We start from the raw sequence: 19,203 nt of genomic DNA, 5'->3' as shown, positions 1-19,203 counted from the left end.
GTGGGCGTGTTTACATGAGGCTTTTTTGTAGAGCACATCATCTGTAATCTGTAAACTATCACTGAAGTCAGGCGGAGGAGGAGTGCTCTCCCTGCTCCATATCTCAAACAGTCCCTGGCCTTTAGACAGTGGTGGATGAGTGGTAAAGTTGATGGTGAAGTAAAACCTGAAATGATCTTTGTTAAATGTGTGATGAATATTTTTTAACCCCTTGTTTACTTATGGTTAGACTTATTTAACATGGTTCTAAACATTGTCTATCTACAGTTTTATATGTATGAAGGACAGTCTGTGTAGTGTTAACGTCTAATAATCAACAAGCCAGATGTTTTTAATTGAATCAGTAGTAAATTAAACTTTTCAAAGATTACACAGACAGATTTAGATGTTAGATTTTAAATACTCTGCCTGTGTTGCTTTCACTGTACACAAATTCAGCAGTACTCCAATTAAACCTTCATGAAGAATCTCTGTTAAACTGAAGGCAGGACTTATTGAAGGACTGTCTTGTTAAGCTGCAATATGATGCTAAATTTAGTTTATCAGCATTTATTTCCTATTGCAACAGAAAACACTTACAGAAACGACTTGACGTCCAGCCCTCTGTGACGGATCTGCTCCATCATGTGGTCCCAGCTGCCTGGATTTGACCTCGATCGGCCTGCCCCTGTCCCTCTGTACCGGGAGGCTCCAGCCGGACTCCCCCGGACCCCCCGCGGGCCCCCACGGTGGCCCCCGCCGCCTGGGCCTGTGTGCAGCTGGCCCAGACTCTGAGATGTGACTGGGGGGTCGTTGGGACCCGGAGGAGGCTGGTGAGTGAGGGGCTGTTGGAGGCTCTGCTGCCGGACCAGGGGGCGAGGGCGCGCCACAGCCGAGGATGGGATGTGCTCCAGGGTGGAGGCGGATGAGAGGGAAGCATCCCCGAAACTGAGCAGACACATGGGAGCACCAGTTAGAATAATGTCAGTGAAACAGGGCAGACCAGGTAAGAGTTTAAAAGATGAAAGTAAGAAAAAAATGGGAACACATAATGTAAAAAGGAGTTTAGAGAGGATAAAAATGGCAAAAACATATAAAAATACAGCACTGACTGAAATGTGAGAACAGCATGTTTGAAGCAGATATTAAGAGTTCAGTGCAAGTGATTACTGTATTCAGGCTGCATGTCAGGGTATGAGGGTGTGGACGGGCCGGCCTACAACATATAAGCATTCAATTATTCTTTTTCAAACTGGTGTCAAAACAAACCTCTGCTTCAGGCCAATTCGATTCCAGCTGAAGCTAAAGCATCTATCTATCACTTAACTCTTGTGTCTGCTCTCCATCTGCTGCACTAAATTGTTTCTGTATGTTATCTCTCTTCCTAATTAGCCTTGACCTACTTCTACCTTCTTGCCTTGTTGCCTTTTACTTCTACCAGTTTTTCTCTGAGGCCCTGTTTGCTCTCGCTGTATGTTTTCCCTTCCCACTCTTGCTTTTACCTCCCCTAACTTGGCTGCTCTGCATCTCCTCTGTCCATTCATCTTTTCCTCACCCTCAGCCTCCACATCACTTTATCTCCACACCACCTTCAATCACTGTTCTTTAAGTCTGCTCTCTAATTACCGGTCTGCTACTCTTACAAGCATGTAATAGTGCTTCACCTCTTATCCTCCCCTCAATCATTGCCCTGTCTGATGACTGTAAGCGTGTGCTAAACGGCTCTGTCTGGAGCTAATGCGGTGAGGGAGGATTTACTGCCTGGACTTAAGTTGTGTTAGCAGCGCTCTCCGGTATTAACTCGGTTCTGACTCCACTGGAGAGCCAGGAGACAAGCACCCGGAGGAGCACAGCAGTGCTGGATCAAGTAAATACAAGTCAGAGCTTGTACACATGCACTGAAGCATGCACACTTTCACTCCCTCACACACACACACACACACACTCACACGCTCACATACAGCACGCCATTGAGTCTGTCCTGAGGAAAGGCTTTGATGAGAATGTTTGTTTACTTATGCCTAACATTCTAACCGAATAAATGTGAATTAATGTATAAAAGCCATTTGGCAGATCTCTCCTGAGCAGACGTGTTACAGAGTGGGAGGAGATATTTTCAGCATTTAAGGTTCCAGAAGTTTTTTTAAAAAAAAGTCTCATTTATTTATTCTTTCATGCACAGACAGCTCCGGGCCACTGTTAATTGGAGCATTTCCAAGGTTTGGATGAAAATCTGAGTTGAAACATCGGTACGCTCTGAAAACATCGGATTCTTCGATAAAAAGTTTTTTAAAAACAAACAATATTTGCAATCATAACATTTTACACTGAATCTGTTCAGAATTATTAATGGGTTAAAAAAGCAGAAAGCAATGTTTATTTACAGAAGTGAAAACACTCCAAAACCACTCTGTATGTAAAAAAAACTTCTCTAGGTCATTATATTTGCATAATTTTGAATCAAGAAACTTTTAGCTAAATTAAAAATATTTCATTCACATACAGTTTACTTTTTAAAAAATTGGCATCTGTAAAACAGTTTATGTAGCTGTTTATGAATAATGGATTTTTGTTGATTTACTTTTTTTTAAGACCATAATCATTCATCCTAATGCTGAGTTGGACATGTCCCAGTCTATTTGCTGTCGTCTACTTGCTAATTGAAAAAGCAGCAGTGCATTAACACCTACATGTTGCCACAGACACCAGATTTATCACTGGTGCTGAAAATTCAACCACCTTGTGTCCGGCAAGGATTTAAACGACGTTCATTCATACATAACAGCTTTAAGGCATTCATGTTATGTATCATGTGTTTACCTTACAACAAGCTTTTTTACAGTGCAATATGCAGTATGTATGTTTCAGTTCTGACAAGGTCACATGTGAAGGGCTTTTCCTCCACATGACGTATTGATCCTCTGGTGAAGACATGACACTGAGTCGCGTGGCACAGTGAAGAAAGGAAATGTTAGAAACATAAAAGGAAACGCATGACAGTGTTAAAATATATACACAAAAAGATACTATTGTGATAATCACATCAACTAAACCCTGCAGCTACTGTGCTGTGTGTTTATGAAGAGTAAATAAAAAGGTCAGTTGACACATGCATTATTAAGGGCTCCATCTTTCACATCATTCCTGGGTTCAACAGACACGTTATCATAACTGACATCATGATGAATCAATACATCGGGCTGGATTGATGGTAACATTGAGCCAGGCACCTGGGAGACAGTCCATGTGCTAATGCATTCTGTCTGTCTAGAGTCATAAATTTGGCAACGAATTTACTCATTTGAAAAATTTCATGGCCACAGTCAGCCTCTCGACTGTGGTTCTTCTTCAGGTACTGTACACTTTACTGTGTCTCTGTCTATACAGCACTACACAGTCATTTATATGCCCCGAGCACAAGCCCTCTTTATCTTCTGTATCCTATTACTGACTTGGAGGGTTATTTTCACATTTCTTCTTGCTTGAAAGTCAATTAAGATGACTATAAACCTTGAATGATTTTGTAATTAAGGGAAATTGAGGAGGGTGAAAAACAAGGAGAGTGAGAGAAAAAAAAATACCAACAGCGATGAGTGAAAGAGGGGAGTTGGAGAGGGAGAGAGGAGGTAAAATGCCTAAAAATAGAAACTAATTCCAGTGGAGAAATGGAAATACAGGTAGATCTGAAAGGAGGAGTGAAGAGGGGACAAAACGTGTGACGAGTAATGTGACGTCTTTTACTGCAGTACTTCTGAAAGGCCACGTATTATCTACTGTAAGAAAACCAAGAAAACATCTTCCCCAATTTGACAACATTCAGTGAGAAAACACAACCCAACCCAATGCAAAATTCTGTGCTGGTGAAGACAGTTGCAGTTCGTCTAATTGCTTGCATTTCCTTGTTGAAGTGCACTGAGCTCTCCAATGCCAATTTATTCATGTATTATGTACGAAAGCGATATAGTTCATAATCCAATCAAGAGAGAAGCATCAATGCTGGAGCCAGAGCTTTCTTTTAAGCTTCTAATGAATATCATAACAAAGACACAGTATTAGCTAGCTTAGATAACCAAGGGAAAGAATATTGCATGAATGAATGGGGGATGACTTTAGCCACGCCGCTGTGTTCTTGAACTCTACTGCCGAAATGCTCCAACTGTGAGTCATGTGATCTAGTAATAACCAGTAGATGTGATTGCTTTGAGCAGTGTGACTGACAAACAAACACACAAACAGCCCCAGCTGTGTGCTGAGGTTGGTATAATGCACTGGTTATTTAGTTGCATTTATCTATGTTGCTGTCAAAGGTTTCATTTGTATTACTGGCCTGATAAAAACTCTCCTGCTGTTTCTGCAACAAGCCTCTCTAACACTTAAAGCTGTTACTTCAGATGAACCATTACAGAGTTTCCCAGCATCTTCAGAGAGCATCTGTTTTGTTTGAAATACTGGAAACTGTCACAGCCTTCAGTAGATAGGAGCCTGCTGAGGAACAGTACGACTGTGTGAGTTCACTCTGAGGCATCAGCTGCGCGGCTGCTGACAGAGAAATGTTATTTGTTTATGAGCGAAGAAGCTCTCTGTAAGTCAAGAGACTTCACTGGTTACTCATGCATCACCGTTACATTCTTTAAGGCTCCTCAGGCCTTCTTCACATCATCTTCATCTGCACAAACATAGCTTGTGTTTTCATGCAACACCTGCATTCATGATAACTCAATTCCTTTTTTTTTAATCCACACCATGCTCTTGTTGTGCCCACTTGTTGCCCCTCATGCGTGCCCCGTGTCACCATGCGCCACTCACTTGCTAAACCGAAGGCCTCCGGCATGCATGTGGCTCTGGATCGTCTGCCAGCGCCCGGCTTTGCTGCCCCCCGTCACCATGCTTCGAACGCTGTCACTGCGACTTGGACCCGCCCCTGTCCCAGAGCAAGCGCCAACCCCGCTGTCACTGGCCCCTGGTGAGGGTCCAGCACCACCCTGCCCACCCTTATCCACAGCCCCACTTGGAGGAATAAGGGGCGGATCGCAGACAAAGAAACACGGACAGACAGGAGCAAAGAGAGGATACAAAAAAAAGAGATAGACGAGAGACAGACGCACAGACGCACAAAGCCGGAAAACAAAATTAGAATCAGAGAAGTTAGTCAGACCATGGGCATTCCAGCCCCAACTGTCCAGTGAATAATGGTAATCTTGAAAGAGAGGAGCTGCTGCTCAGCAGAACTGCCAATGAATGAGAAGGAGGCGTCTGAGCTGAGACTTGTCAAAAACTGCAGAACACACATGCCCCTTCTTGGACTGTTGACCAAACACACAAAAAACCTTTGCTCAGGTCCAGTTCACAGACATTCAGTGAAAAATGTGTAAATACATTATGTACTCATTATTATCTGTTTTGGGAAAAGAAAGGGCCCACCACACTGCCGGTCTGCCCAGTTCACTCCACAACAACCAGCTGAGAAATCCCTTCACTGAAAGAGAAGACTTTCTACAGAGCTCTCCAATATTTGTCACAAACCCACCCCTTTTAGACATCACACAGATGAACACACAGAGAATGCTAACTGCAGAACAAGACCTTCTGAGTGACGACAAACCACACAACACGCAGCTGCACAACAGGAGGGCATCTTTGACAACATTTAGACATTAAGTGTAGTCTGAAGGTAAAATTCTTTCGCTATTTTTTTGTCAGTTTCATTTGTTTGCATCCTTTCTAAATGATATTTGTGTTTTTTGCATTTAAAATGTAATTCTAATTGACTTTAAATCCCAAACTTACCTTGCACAAACGTTTCATCACTTTAAGAAGTAAGAAATGGAAAAATGAATAATGTGCTATCACACCAGCCTATTACATGTCACTCACTAAGTAATGATGTCAATAGCATAATGCAATGCAATTATAAGACAAGAGCTATAATCACTGCTGCTTACTAAATTCACAGTAATCAAGAATCAAGAATAATTGATCATCCTGCAGTTTCCAATGAGTCGGGTCAGATGAGTAAATCAGATTGAACAGGTTCACTTAATGCCTCAGTGACTGTGTGTGAGATGCATCTAAATGATGGAATAGGAGGTGATAGAAAACAGACGTTCATTTATCCCGAACACTTAGTTGACAAACTGTACTCAAATGATAGAGTGGCACAGTAGACTGGACTCTGGAGGGCTATCGGGCAGCCTTAACGTACAGCGACAGAGGTTGTAGTGACAACAAGCTAAAAACACACAGAGCAAATGGAGGAACAGTGAGCGGAGTAAAAACACAAATACGCACAAAAAAAAAAAACAGTGAACGTAGAACAAAAACCACCCCATTAAGGAAAGATTAAAGGAAATATGTTTGCTTTCTAGCACGGAGTTAGATGAGGAGATTAAAAAACATTGGTGTGTAAATATGAAGTTACAGCCAGGACCAGGAGCATAAAGGAACAGCTATTTAAACCAGCACCACTAAAGCACACTAATTAGCACGCTGTTTAATCTACAAGATATAAACATGACAATTTACTGTCATGCAGGGGGTTTTATGTGCAATAATATCTCTTTGGAGTCTCTGCTTGTTGTTTGACTCCCCGCTAAGAAACAGCAGCTCAATCCATCCTATAAGGCAAGTCATTATTTTCACACATATGTATGCCAGCTGTGTTGCTGCTGAATGAAGCTCGAGTGCTTTTAAACTGATATTTTTTTTTCTGTCAAGCATTAATTGGCTACTTAGTCTCATCCTATAATGTGAAATAAGCAATTTTGAATTATTTCATTCATAATGACACAAATTGTTGTTTTTGTTTAAACGGGAGGCACAAACTTTAAACTAACACTGGAATTGTGTTTTATACAGTGAAATATTGACATAATGTATTATACAGAAGTCATTTTCATGACAGCCAGCACAACACCCTTACACTGTTATTTTTGTGCCGAAGTACAACCACGAGTAGAAAACGAAATGGAAGTGAGTATGGTTGCATTTAATCAAAATACAGCCACAGTGCCAAAGGGCGAATGTTAACCCAGGACTCCTGGGTGAAGGTCCACTTCCAGCTTTATACTGTGAGATCACTGATTCATACACCTGTCTGATTTATATAACAAAGTCATGACAGTGGACGATTCGTCGAACGATATATTACATTTTGTGACTATTTCAAGTAAAGGGATGAGACTGTGTTGGAGAGGGGCGTAGACTTTCTCAGCCAATGTACTTTAGAGACCCTTTAGAGAAGTGCTGTTAGAGCCAGGCTAGGTTTCCTCCATGTTAACCCTATGTAACGGTGTTGGCTGCAGCTTCATATTTAATAAAACATCCTGTATGAGAGCAGTGCCGATCATCTCACCTAACTCTGTGCCAGAGAGCAAATAAGCATGAATCTGCAAATGTCAAACAATTCATTTAACTCAGTCAGAAAAAAAGAAAAAGAAAAATCAACAACAGTCAACCCTTTATGAAAACCATTAGGGTCACTGCACTTTCAAGTCTGCACTCTGTCCTCAGAAGCAGATTTGAATATTAAGAGTTAAGAGACCCAGTTGTATTAACAGGAGGAAAAGGTTCATGTAAAACAGTGAGATCTCTCCCTCTCTAAGGGTTGGCCGTCTCCATGGCAACACTCCATGGGCTGCAGGTGAGAGGAAAGCAAGGTCTGGTGAGGTTAGCAGGGCTGTAGGCAGAGGGGCTATCAAAAATGTTCATTTGTACACCCTGAAAAATACACAAGCAGAATGTCACTTCCCCAATTTACTGTTCTATGTATGAGTTTTTACTGTAACTCAAAACGGGAGTTCATTTATTTATCACCATTATGCAAATTTTAAAGCCTGTTTCTGTTTTAAAACAGAATTGCCAATTGTTTGAATGTAGAAATGATCATTTGGAAAATGGTCATCATTTCAGTGCATGTCAGGGCAGTCTGAGGAATCACAGCAATATTAAAGGATGGTGCTGCACATCTCTATCAGGTGCTGCATGGCCAGCAGTGCATACTAAACACCACCTCGCTGTTGACATGCTTGAATGCAAAAACATGAGGATTACCAGGGATGAGAGAAGGCTTCTGTTGAAAAGATATGAGGCCAGACAGCATTACAAAATCATGCTCTCTGTCCTTTTTAAGCTATTAAATGTGACCTTTGCACTGCTCAGAGCAATATACAGACCAACATTTGTCTATGTTGGCGTATTTTTCTTATTTGTCCGACATTAATGCGTACATATAGCACAACAATTTCACCAATTTACATACAGAGATGTGGAGAATTTTCCAAGGTGTACACACACACCCCAGTTTATTACAGCCCTGCCCTGATATGGGAGTCCCTTACCAGGCACAACTGAGACTCACTTGGGCGTGAGGCGAGGGTCTCCATAGGGAGCATAGGGAGACATGTTTAAGAGGAACTCCTTGGGTGGGTAGGAGCTCCATCTCTGTTGAACATTGCTGCTGTCATTGTTATTCCAAAAGTCTCTGTCTAGATCACTGCAGCCAGAGAGACAGACAGCAAAAAGAAAGGACAGGTGAGAGCAGCAAACAATAGAAAACCAAAGAAAATCAAGTTTCTGAACTCCTACACGCAAAATAATATATATAACAGCAAAGCTTCAAAACAATAATTATTGGTGTGACTATTTCTTTAATTTGTGTGTTCCATTAACTAATTATTGTGAAAAAAACCCTTAAAATTTAGTTTAAATGTAAACCATATTTCATCTTTACTTATACAAGCATAAAATATAACAATAATAAAATCTCCTCCTATTTGTTCTCAACAGATTGTAAAAATTCCACCTCTTTGATAAATGAGAAACATACCCATATAACACTATGTTGAGGGAATCATTTCAGACCATGCAGGGAGCTACGAGATTAGCTTTGCAATCAGAAATGGCCGTTAAAACGCGATACTATCACCACATCATAGATCATTTCCATGTGCCTCCATCTACTCCCTCCCTGGCACCTACTTGATGGCTTTATTTTCCCCTCGACCTCTCACAGAATCTGGAGAGCTGGCAGCCTCCATCCCTGGCTTATTCCTCTTCCCCTGCAAAGACATGAGAGAGAGAGAGAGAGAGAGAGAGCAAAGAAAAGAGACAGGTCTCAGAGGCATGTCTTGATTGTTGTTTACAAAAGCACTTCTGCAAGTGAAGTGTTCATTATACAGGCGTTAGAAAAGCATCAGGTTTCAACACATGTTGTAAAACATGATAAATGAGGGAAGAGCAACAAATTGGTTTGATGCCAGCAGGACTACAGCCGGCTTCTGAGGATCAAAACGTGACAAGGGCCCATTTAACCACAATGAGATGCACACTGAGAGAATGTGATCTGTTCAAAACAAAGAGTGGTGTCAAACCAAACGTTTACGTTACCCACAGGAGCAGCCACTGCATGGTATGTTACACTGAAAGGTGTGCAGAGGGTGATAAATTTATGTTTGTGGCCTAAGGCCAAATAAATACACTTTTAGAAAACTCATACATAGTCCCATACTATATTTACACACTTAGCCTAGTGGTCAGCTAGCATACGGACTCTGTCTTTGTAGACGTTAGCATTTTAGACCTCTGCAAAGTGATCCACAGCAGTGATGACATCATGATTGCAATTTCTGAATGACAGCCATCACTACTGGGGCCTTGTGGGTTTAAACCAAGCGGCAACCTTCGGGGCTCAAAGTGGAAGACCATGCGGAAGTGTCAAAACTTGTAATTCACGCTGCAACAGCTGGGGGTTGGCTCCAAAAGCGAGTAATTTCCCATAGACTCCCATGTTAAAATGGCCGACTTCACAGCAGAAATTAACATGTTTACGGCCTGGTACAAAAAACCATTCTGGTCTCAGATGATAGGTTCTCTTCTAGTGTCAATTGTAGGGGGGTGAATTTTTTTACAACCCACTCATTTCAATTGTATTCGGACTTAAAATTACGCCTAATTATGGGCGTTGCCGCTTGAGTGACAGACAGTTGCCGTATCACAGCGTGAGTTTCCTGCTCCCACGATCGCCCGCCCCCCTAAACCCCGCTCGTGCTCCCCCTCTTTGTCCATATTTGAGAGTTTTGGCAGACGTGACGCTGTCAACATGGCGGCGGTCATCACGTCCCGGAACCTCCCACCGAGCCTCAAAACGGCTCTTCAGAAACAAACGGGTGACGTCACGGAAGCTCTGTCCATAGTTTTTACTGTCAATGGTTTAAACGCTGTCCTGGTAGAAAGCACTCCTCTTGTCAGCTGCCCATGCTGAATCTTATTGATTTTCTGTTTTAGGTGTCAAGAAATCAGGACAGTAGGACTTTGCAGTAGAGGAAAGCATCCCCTTTACACCCAGAGTTCATCACCTTGCCTGTAGGCCCCCTGAGTGGGCTTTCTTGGAAGCCAGATACTATGACTGCTTCTACTGTTTCAGTTGTTCTTCGGAGATTGATGGGTGTCATCCATGATTACATGGATAGTTACACACACACACACACACACACACACACACACACACACACACACACACACACATTTTTTCAAAAATGTCCAAAATTGCATACATTTCTTCTGTAATACATTACCAAGCTGACCTTATGTGATCTGTGGAGATTCACCATTTAATGGACGGTGCTTTCAGCAGACCAATATATAGTTGTTACAGTTATTGACCTCAATGTTTTATTGAACTCTATATTTATTGAACTCTTGAGGGTGATAACATTCAGCTTTTTCTCGCTGAGTCACACAGACCCCCTGCTCTTATGTAATGTTTTCCCACTCTAACCTCACGACAAAGCCATGAAGAGCCCATAGTGGAAGCATACAGTGTTCTGCAAATAAACTGTGTTTAATGAGACATCACATACATCTTTTCTTAATAAAAGATAACATCATATATTATATTTCTACCATATATTACATCATATGATAACAATTAATTACTTGTGACAGCTTCAGTCACTTTAAAAATGTAACAATTATTTCCTAAATGCACTGCTTGTGGAAGGGGAATGCTTTTTTATGTAACAGTTACAGGTCTGTTGCCTGCACATCTGCACATAGGATGGCTGGTCTTGTGGTTTTGGGAGCTTCTGCCTCGGGTAGGTGACTGTTTTATGTTCACACCCTCCGACTGTTGGAAGTAACTGTCCACATTTAACATAATGTGTGCAAACCTAAACAGGCAAGCCACTGTGCAGCCATGCAGGGGAAAACATGTCATGCAAGGCAGCTGGATTCTCGTGAAACTGTCTGACACGTCAGGTTAGGAGACATGATGAAATCTCAAAATGCAGTGAATCTGACGTCAGGATTGTTGCTGAGCTGAATGAAACTGTGTTAAAATATTTATAGGTGAGGGGAGTCACTGAAGAGCCACAAACTGGTGAAGAGCACCAATATCATGGGATTGTCGTATCTTGAAATGACGCCACAAAAAGAAGAGATTGTGATGATGTTATGATCTTTATTGTTGTTGTTCTTCGATTTCCAGGTGTTATAATGTTCCTTCCCCTTACCCTACATCGTCTAACATGTTACTTGTTGTGTTAGAATGGCATGCTAAAAGCCTAAAATGGATTCGACATGCAAACATAAACTGTCAGACTCAAGACTGTCAGAAAAGCAGCTGAACAGCTTAACATAGGTGTGAAAAGGACGAGGACAGCACTTCTGCCTCCTTTCTGAACACTGTAACAGATCATGAGGACAGTTTTTAATGCCATTTCATAAATATATAAGAGGTTTACAACAGATGTTTTCTGACACAAGTTTTCTCTAACGGTATATATAACTGTTAAGTAAGTAGTTGCTGAACTGCTGCTTTGGTGGTTAAAATGCAGGCATTTACTGCCAATACTAATGGTTTGCATGCTTGACTTTTTATCCGACTTTGTTAAATGGAGTGAAACATTGCAATGATGAATGCAACACTTGCACTCAAACAATCTGAAGCAGCCTCAGACGGCAAAGTGAATGTTTTTCTGGATCCAGCTTTCAGTGTCCAGCAGACAGGTGGCCTCTTTATGTATTCTACTGTATCTATCTCTAATGCATCCACAGCACACTCCATTATTTATCATGCCACATCTCATATGTCCAGCTCGGCAGCACAAACATTTTGAATAGAGAGCGAAGCCTGGTGCCTGACCTAGTCTGTATAGCTACATCCAGCCACTACACTGTAAACACTCCCACATACAGTGCCTTCACACAGGACAGAGTAATATTAGATTGGGGATAGGATTCTAACAGTCAAGACTGTGCTATCAAGTGTGCAGCTCATCTATCATTAAGCAGAATCATAAAATCTTCAGGAGGCTGGAGAGGAGAGGGTGGAGAGGGTACAATGTTGAGAGAGAGTGGGAGGATGTGAGAAACAGAAGGGATGCAGGAGCAGCTGAGTATGACAGGGCCAGAGAGAAACAGAAAGGGATGGCTTGAAACAGAATAATGAAGCTGTGAAGATGGTAAAAAAATGCAGAGATGAATTGGAGATGTGGAAGGAACAGAGGGAGACTCTCGTGCCCTGGATCACCCTCCATCATGAATGTCACACACCTGTGTGTTCAACACGGACCAGCAGCACCTGTCCTGCCTGTCTGTCTGCTTGCCTCTGTGGCTGCTGCTGCTTGTAGTCCTCATTCCCCTCCTCCTTCTCTCCTCCCCTTCCAACTCCCATAAACTGACCAATGGCAAGAGACCAGACTGCTTTATCTCTTCTGGATCAAATGCTTTCACATAAATCCCATTTAAAATGACTTATTTCCTCAATGGTCATACATCTTGTAGTTTTTTAAAAATGCAATCGCACTGGCATTGTGTTCCCTGCTTTTCTGTTTGGTCTGGTTAGAAGGAGTTTACAAAATATCTTAGTATTCAAACTATTTCAGCTTCATTTGCAACAATACTAAGTTGCAAATGCAGCTGAAATAGTTTGATTAGGTCAGACTGTGTGAACAGAGTGTAACAGGGTTTTCTGGAAACGCAGCAATTGCAGATTACTTCCACGGATCATGGAGACCATAGTAGGTCATCTTAGTTTGATGGTCAGCCATATTTATTCAAACCAGAGTACACAGACAAGGAGCTAAATCAAATGTCAAACACAGAAGATGGAGGCAGAGGCAGAATATAAAAGGACAGTCTGGGGAAAACTGTCCTCGCTGCTCTGCTGTGCAGACTGAGGAGGGAAAGCAAAAAGTGAGACCTGTTGCTGCCAGACTTGGAAAATCTCCATGCATCCGAATATAGGAGCACTGCGGAGCCACAAGATTTTGTGCCATTGGCACACATTGGAGATGCTGTTTCTCTTCCCCCCAAATCAACTGACAAAAAGATTAATTTGATTCATGTGAGCATTTAAACTGTCAGAAAGCTGCAAAGAGCTCATGTTGATGAGGTGCAAAGATCGCATACAGCCATAATAGTCACATTAATGAGAAATACCCAAGGATGAAATAACAATTTTTCCACTCAAAGGTTTCCAAGAAATCTGGGTGGCTTTTCTTTTCTCACATCACACTTAGCTTCATATTTTTTTTGGTTAGACAAAAATATAAAAAAGAGAGAGAGATAATGGCATGATTTACAGCAGGGAACTATGAAGACCAACCTGTAGGAAAAAGAAATGGGAAAAGAGAGACGCAAACAAGGAATTGGTGACATTCTGACAAGGACAAGCAGATAAAATGACAAAGGCACAAGTACAAACCAGTAAAAAATGAGGAGACGCGTGACACTAAAACAAAACCTGGAAATAAACAAAGATAAGAAATGAATTGGTTTGGTGTGAGCTAGTGTAAATATCATTTAGCTTTAGCTGTTTTTTTGTCTGAAAAACTCTCAGCTTGTGTTTCATCAACTGCTGTGCTGCAGTCAGTATTTAAACAAAGAGACAAGAGCAGAAAAAAAGGGAAAGCAGGACTGAGCGTAGGAAATGCCAGCAGATCAAAAATGTATAGGAGGTGCTCCAGCTGCCAATAGCTCAGAGTGATGCACATTAACATATGAATCATTAGCATGGAGCTGGAGGCCGGAGGCAAACAGCCATGATGCACAAAGCTCGGAGAGCACAAAGCCATGTTTACAGAGAGCACTGAGGGTTCTGATCATGTCTGCTGTCAGGGCCAAACATGTGGCCTCGCTCTCTCTCTCTCAGTGCAGAGAGCACAGAAAGGAAAACGCTATTCACCAACAGCACAAAGCAAGATATCGGTGTATAGGCTATACATTCAATTCAAGATCACAACACCATCGACAGAATGCCCACATATTGACTGCATAGCTTTGTTCAGAACCATGTTGGAAAAGAACATGGAGGAGGGTTAACTGTAAAGATGTGAAGGACAATATGTTTTTACGACAATCTGCCTTTTGTCACAGTAGATTATAACATTATATTTTATTTATTATAACGTGATAGATTTTATTGTTGTAATATAAAATAAACTGTTTATAAGTAACCAGTGTGCTGCTCACTGATACCGGAACATGACTCATTTAAAAGATTTAATTAAGTTGTATTTCATGCTTGGTTTGAGACATGGCGAGTTTCTGTCCTTATTGCACACGGTGGATGATATTGTGATAAGTATGCATGTGGACAGGAGGTTTTTAAAATGCACGGGGCTTTACGGAAGAAAGAATGAGACCGGCCCTCTGGAGGTAGCTTAATTTCCCATCGATCAGCTGAAGGGACACAGAAGGCTCGATGGGTAAACTGCACCACCTGCGCTGTGTCTAAGCACGTACCGTTACTAGTTAGCACATTTTAACGTGAAAAAACGTAAAACTTATCACGTTATAACGTGATAGTGATCTTTAAACCTCAGAACTGAGGTGAGGATTGAAGGCTGATGTCACTGGCAATTCACAACAGATTTAAGACACATATTACTCATTAAATAGAAAATCTACATTTTATATCAGGATGCAACTATACTTTTATCATGAGCATGAGCTCTGATTTGATTCACTGCCCAACAGCCCAATGCTAAGGATCTCCAATTACCATGTTAGTTAGTACAGTCGGTTGTTTTCTTTCTTCCTGATCATCCACCATGTTACAAAAGCTTTTATATTTAAACAACTGTCTTGTATTCTTGAGATGTCAAGTTGCAGCTAATCATTAGACTGGTTCATCAAATGGTCTTCTCTGCATACTGAAGCAGTAAGTCGACAGGATTTAATGAGCAGCAGCAGCTGCTCAGTACTGTAGATGTACAGAGCAACCGTCCTGAATTTTAGATTTGAGGTACGTCTTTTGAATTTCTGTTATTCCCGGCTCAAATAAAAACAATAAATACTTGTGTCTGGTCATTGATATATGAACAATAAGCGCTGTAACTTACCAGTTTACGTTGACACCAGGTGCAGACCCCACATAGAGCTACCAGCCAAACGGCACATACTACGAATGCAACAGACACCAGGAACACGCTGAGGGACACCGAGCCTAAGGAAGAAAGAGACACACAAAAAGACGGCACAGGGTATTAGTGCATTTAATGTAACATCTGTACTTATTCAGTTCACTGTTAAACCTGTTAGAAATAAAGTGTGGCAAAGCTCAGCATTTCAGGAAAAAACAACTGGAGGTATAATCAGGAGCAGCGTGCCCTCCTTCCTTTACCCACTCATCCTTGTCATTTTGCATCTGTCATCAGTCAGACAGAGAGAAATGAAACAGGAGTGAGGAGGAGACGACATAACGGCACTGAAACAGCATCGCGCTCATGTTCTCAGCATGTATCAGTGGAAGATGCGTTCATGTCAGGAAGAGATAATATCATGAGGCCAGAAGCCGTGCAATTACAGGCTTCCGTTTTCTCTCTTCTGCCTCGTAATTCCTTCAGCAACTTTGTTCCTGACAGATGAAAACTTCTCTCAGAGACTTCTATTCTTCCTGTGTCTTTCAATTACTGCCTTTCAATGATGCCGCTCACCCAGTTCATCCAAAGGCAAAAAAATATATAAAGAAAGCTGGCAAATGATGAGCATAGACGCTGCATCCTTTTTTTCTGCAACACAGTCAACCATTTTTTTGAGATTCTTACTACCTGGGAAATGGATCAGACCACTAAATCTCCCCTTTACCCTTTGATTTTATTTTCCATTGTGTCTGTGAACCAACAGCAACCAACAGCATTTAGAGATTAGCTGTGGACAATAAATACACACTGGAAGAAAATCATCTTCATGTTTATCCTCCCTCTCCCTCTCGTCTTTCAGGGGTATTATACACCTTGTACCTCCTTCCTCAATTATTAAGTTGTCAGCTTCTTCTAAATTTATTCAACTGTTTGATATGGATTCATATTTTTAATTATAGCAACATGAGGGTTCAGTTTTTTTTTTGCTCTGAGCAGTTCATTTTGGCAGCAGATGGTGTGTTGTAGTCACCCATTTTTAAAAGTGTTTTTAGCGCTTACCAGATAAAGGGTCTCAATCTCAGCAGTGTTTCTATGCCAATTTGGAGTAACAGATACAGGGAAATAGAAAACTAGCACTGCTGAAAATACTGTCCAGTCGGAAGAAGCACAACCAGCAGGAAAAAAAGAATGTCTCCTCCCACAAAAGATGTCTTTCATTACATATCTGCCTATTTTCTGAGCCGAGGACAGCTAATAGCACCTGAAAAAATGTCCTGACATTTGAAAAAAAGACACCCGGAGATGAAAGTGTCTGACAAAGACACTAAAAAGGCATAAAAAGGGCATCTATAACAAATCCAGAAAAAATGGTCTATTGTATGTCCAAAAAAATTCCAATTTTAGATTTCAAAAAAGACATCTAAAAGATGTCCAGACGTCTCTCACTGTCAAAACATGTTCAGACACAGACACAGACACAGACAGACAGACACAGACAGACATTTTCTGTTCTAAACGGTGACAGAAGAGAAAGCAATAATTGTGCAACACATCCCAATCTGAGGTGCTGTAGGTAAACTGTCAATCAACTGTCTTACATAAAGATTCATACTGCAGCGTCACATCCCTGGACCAGGGACTCACCATGCCCACTTCGTTTACATAATCAGATCTGATCCGTGTGAGTGGAATTCAAATGGGTAGAACACTTAATAATGTAAATATCAGACACCATTATCCAGATGACATATCCAGGTACGGATGCCAGGTAGATACAGGGTCCTGGTTGAAGGACTGTTGACCCATCCTCCCCTCTCCTAGCAGTTATCCGACCCTGTTCCACCTCTGACATCACGTCAAACCAGATTGTTCCTGTCACCATCCTGCTCATTCAGTCAGGCAGTCTTTCATTCCTTTCTGCCTGTTGTTTTCCTCGTTTCACTAACTCTCCTGTCATTTCAGAGCCTGCCACCTGTCCTGTCTTAACCTCTCGCAATCTGATTCCCCACAGCTGTCCACCATCCCCCTATGTTTATACTGGTCCACATCTTTCCAGTCATATTTCCAGTTTTGATGCTGCATCTGTTTCTTGTTGCCTCTCTCTTCCACTCTGCTCTGAAACTTTTTTTTTAACCTGACAGTTTTTAGCCTTCAGTTAAGCTTTATCTGTCTCTGCGCCATGCTGCTGCGACGACAGGATCATACAGCACCCTGTGAGCTATCCTCACCCGGTGTGATAACTTTTTTCTGGGATAGGTAAGACTCAATAGGATTCCTGCTTTTTGCAGGCAAAGGTGAGATATGTTTTCAGCTGAGCTGGTTTACATGGAACTCAGTAGGAGTTTGCTGTCATTGAGTTTTTGTTATAAATAAAGAAAAAAGAAGTATCATGTATAGTCCCTAAACCTGTTTCATCTAGAAACCCTAATATGGTTATCTGTTTCCTGTCACATGAAGATACCCTTGGAAAAATCTATTACAGAGGAGATGCATTGTGCTTCGCCTCACTATGATGCTTTAAACACTCAGCCAATCGTATGATGTCTGTTGCCCTCACTTGAGAACAAGATCTTTGCCAAAAAAAATGAGCTCATACCCTCCAAACACCACTACCCACAGCAGCCTCTCTCACAAAATGACCTATTGAGCATCTGTTGCAGTAACTGGCTTAATTAAAATGCACTAATGATTGTTGAGAAGCTTTTTAAGTACTCCTGAGGGAGCAGTGATAATGAGGTCCATTTCTGACCAATAGTCATTTACAAAAACTAAAAAGAGAAAATCTGTGTGAAGTAAACAAAACATGACTGAATATTTGTTTAGAATGGGTACATTTTAAGATGCTAACAATTCATTAACAAGCACAACTGACCTCATGACAGTAAGAAAGCTCAGCAGAACTCTTCAAATTAAAGTAAGGCAGCGATCCGTTTGCTTCTTTTTTCCTTAAATGTCGTCAGTCAGTCAGTCAAACGGTATTTCGGAACATCTTGTTGAATCTATTTGTACAGTCAATCGCACAACAACTCTTTCCGTGTTTAGATGTGCTTTAGATTTTTTCATTGTGCTTTAAAAAGAAATAAAAACAATCACGGAGTGTTGAAATGGTTTCTTTGTACGGCACACACTATGTTGATATAATAATGTAATATTAGGTCATGGAAGGTTCAATAAATGTGAATTACCTCCAGATGAAGTTCCTGCTGCGCTGTGTTTAGGATCACACTGTGCACCTCCCATTGCTCCCAGTGTAAACAAAAAGCTCTGCTGCTGAAGCTAAAACACACTCTCTCTCTTTCATTGTCTCCATCTCTCTCTATGTAGTCAGAGGTCCTTGATAATCACTAAATGTTAGGACAAAGACACATTTAGTTACAGGTATTACTGCCATCTTTGTCTTATTGCTATCTTTGTGTAGTCACATGCATGACAAAAACAGGCCTGTGTTAAATTGTTGCTCACTGTCTTCGGCAGCTCTTTTTTAACTTTTCTTTGTTACTTAGAGACCAAAACTTAAAGAAAGTTTTTTTCCCCCACTCTAGAAAGAACCTGACTCGGACCAAAGTTTAATCACCCTCTAAGCCCTCTAAAGCTAACTTTATTAAACCCGAAGTCAAACAAGAATGATCAAATGTCAAGTTCAGGATCTGAAGGTAGTTTATCACAGAAATCATTTCTTGGCCAACAGTCACTGGCTCAAATATTGTACCTTCATAGCTAATAAAATGAAAGTTCTGCTAATTTTCTGTGTCTGCACATAGCTAAAAATAGTTGATGTAAAAGCCTTGGGTAATTATTTAAAAAAAGTAATACTAGCACAGGTTTCTATCATTAATAATGGCAGCAAAGTTAATCACATTAA

The 19,203-nt window shown here is 41.2% G+C and overlaps 1 protein-coding gene across 1 annotated transcript in view; it reads right to left on the bottom strand.

Annotated features, from left to right (window-relative positions):
• syt7b (synaptotagmin VIIb) overlaps positions 1-18,581 on the bottom strand; it is a 38,925-nt gene extending 20,344 nt beyond the window's left edge. The window contains exons 1-6 of the mRNA XM_028402255.1: positions 18,527-18,581; positions 15,321-15,424; positions 8,956-9,035; positions 8,336-8,470; positions 4,786-4,986; positions 580-927 (exon numbers count right to left, since the gene is read on the bottom strand). Coding sequence (XP_028258056.1) covers positions 580-927; positions 4,786-4,986; positions 8,336-8,470; positions 8,956-9,035; positions 15,321-15,424; positions 18,527-18,581 — 923 coding nt within the window. The remainder of the gene's footprint in view (positions 1-579; positions 928-4,785; positions 4,987-8,335; positions 8,471-8,955; positions 9,036-15,320; positions 15,425-18,526) is intronic.
• Between the last annotated feature and the right edge of the window lie 622 nt (positions 18,582-19,203).

Source organism: Parambassis ranga, chromosome 3, assembly GCF_900634625.1.
Source record: "Parambassis ranga chromosome 3, fParRan2.1, whole genome shotgun sequence".
NCBI classification, from domain to species: domain Eukaryota; kingdom Metazoa; phylum Chordata; class Actinopteri; family Ambassidae; genus Parambassis; species Parambassis ranga.
This window is presented reverse-complemented; position numbering and strand designations above follow the sequence as displayed.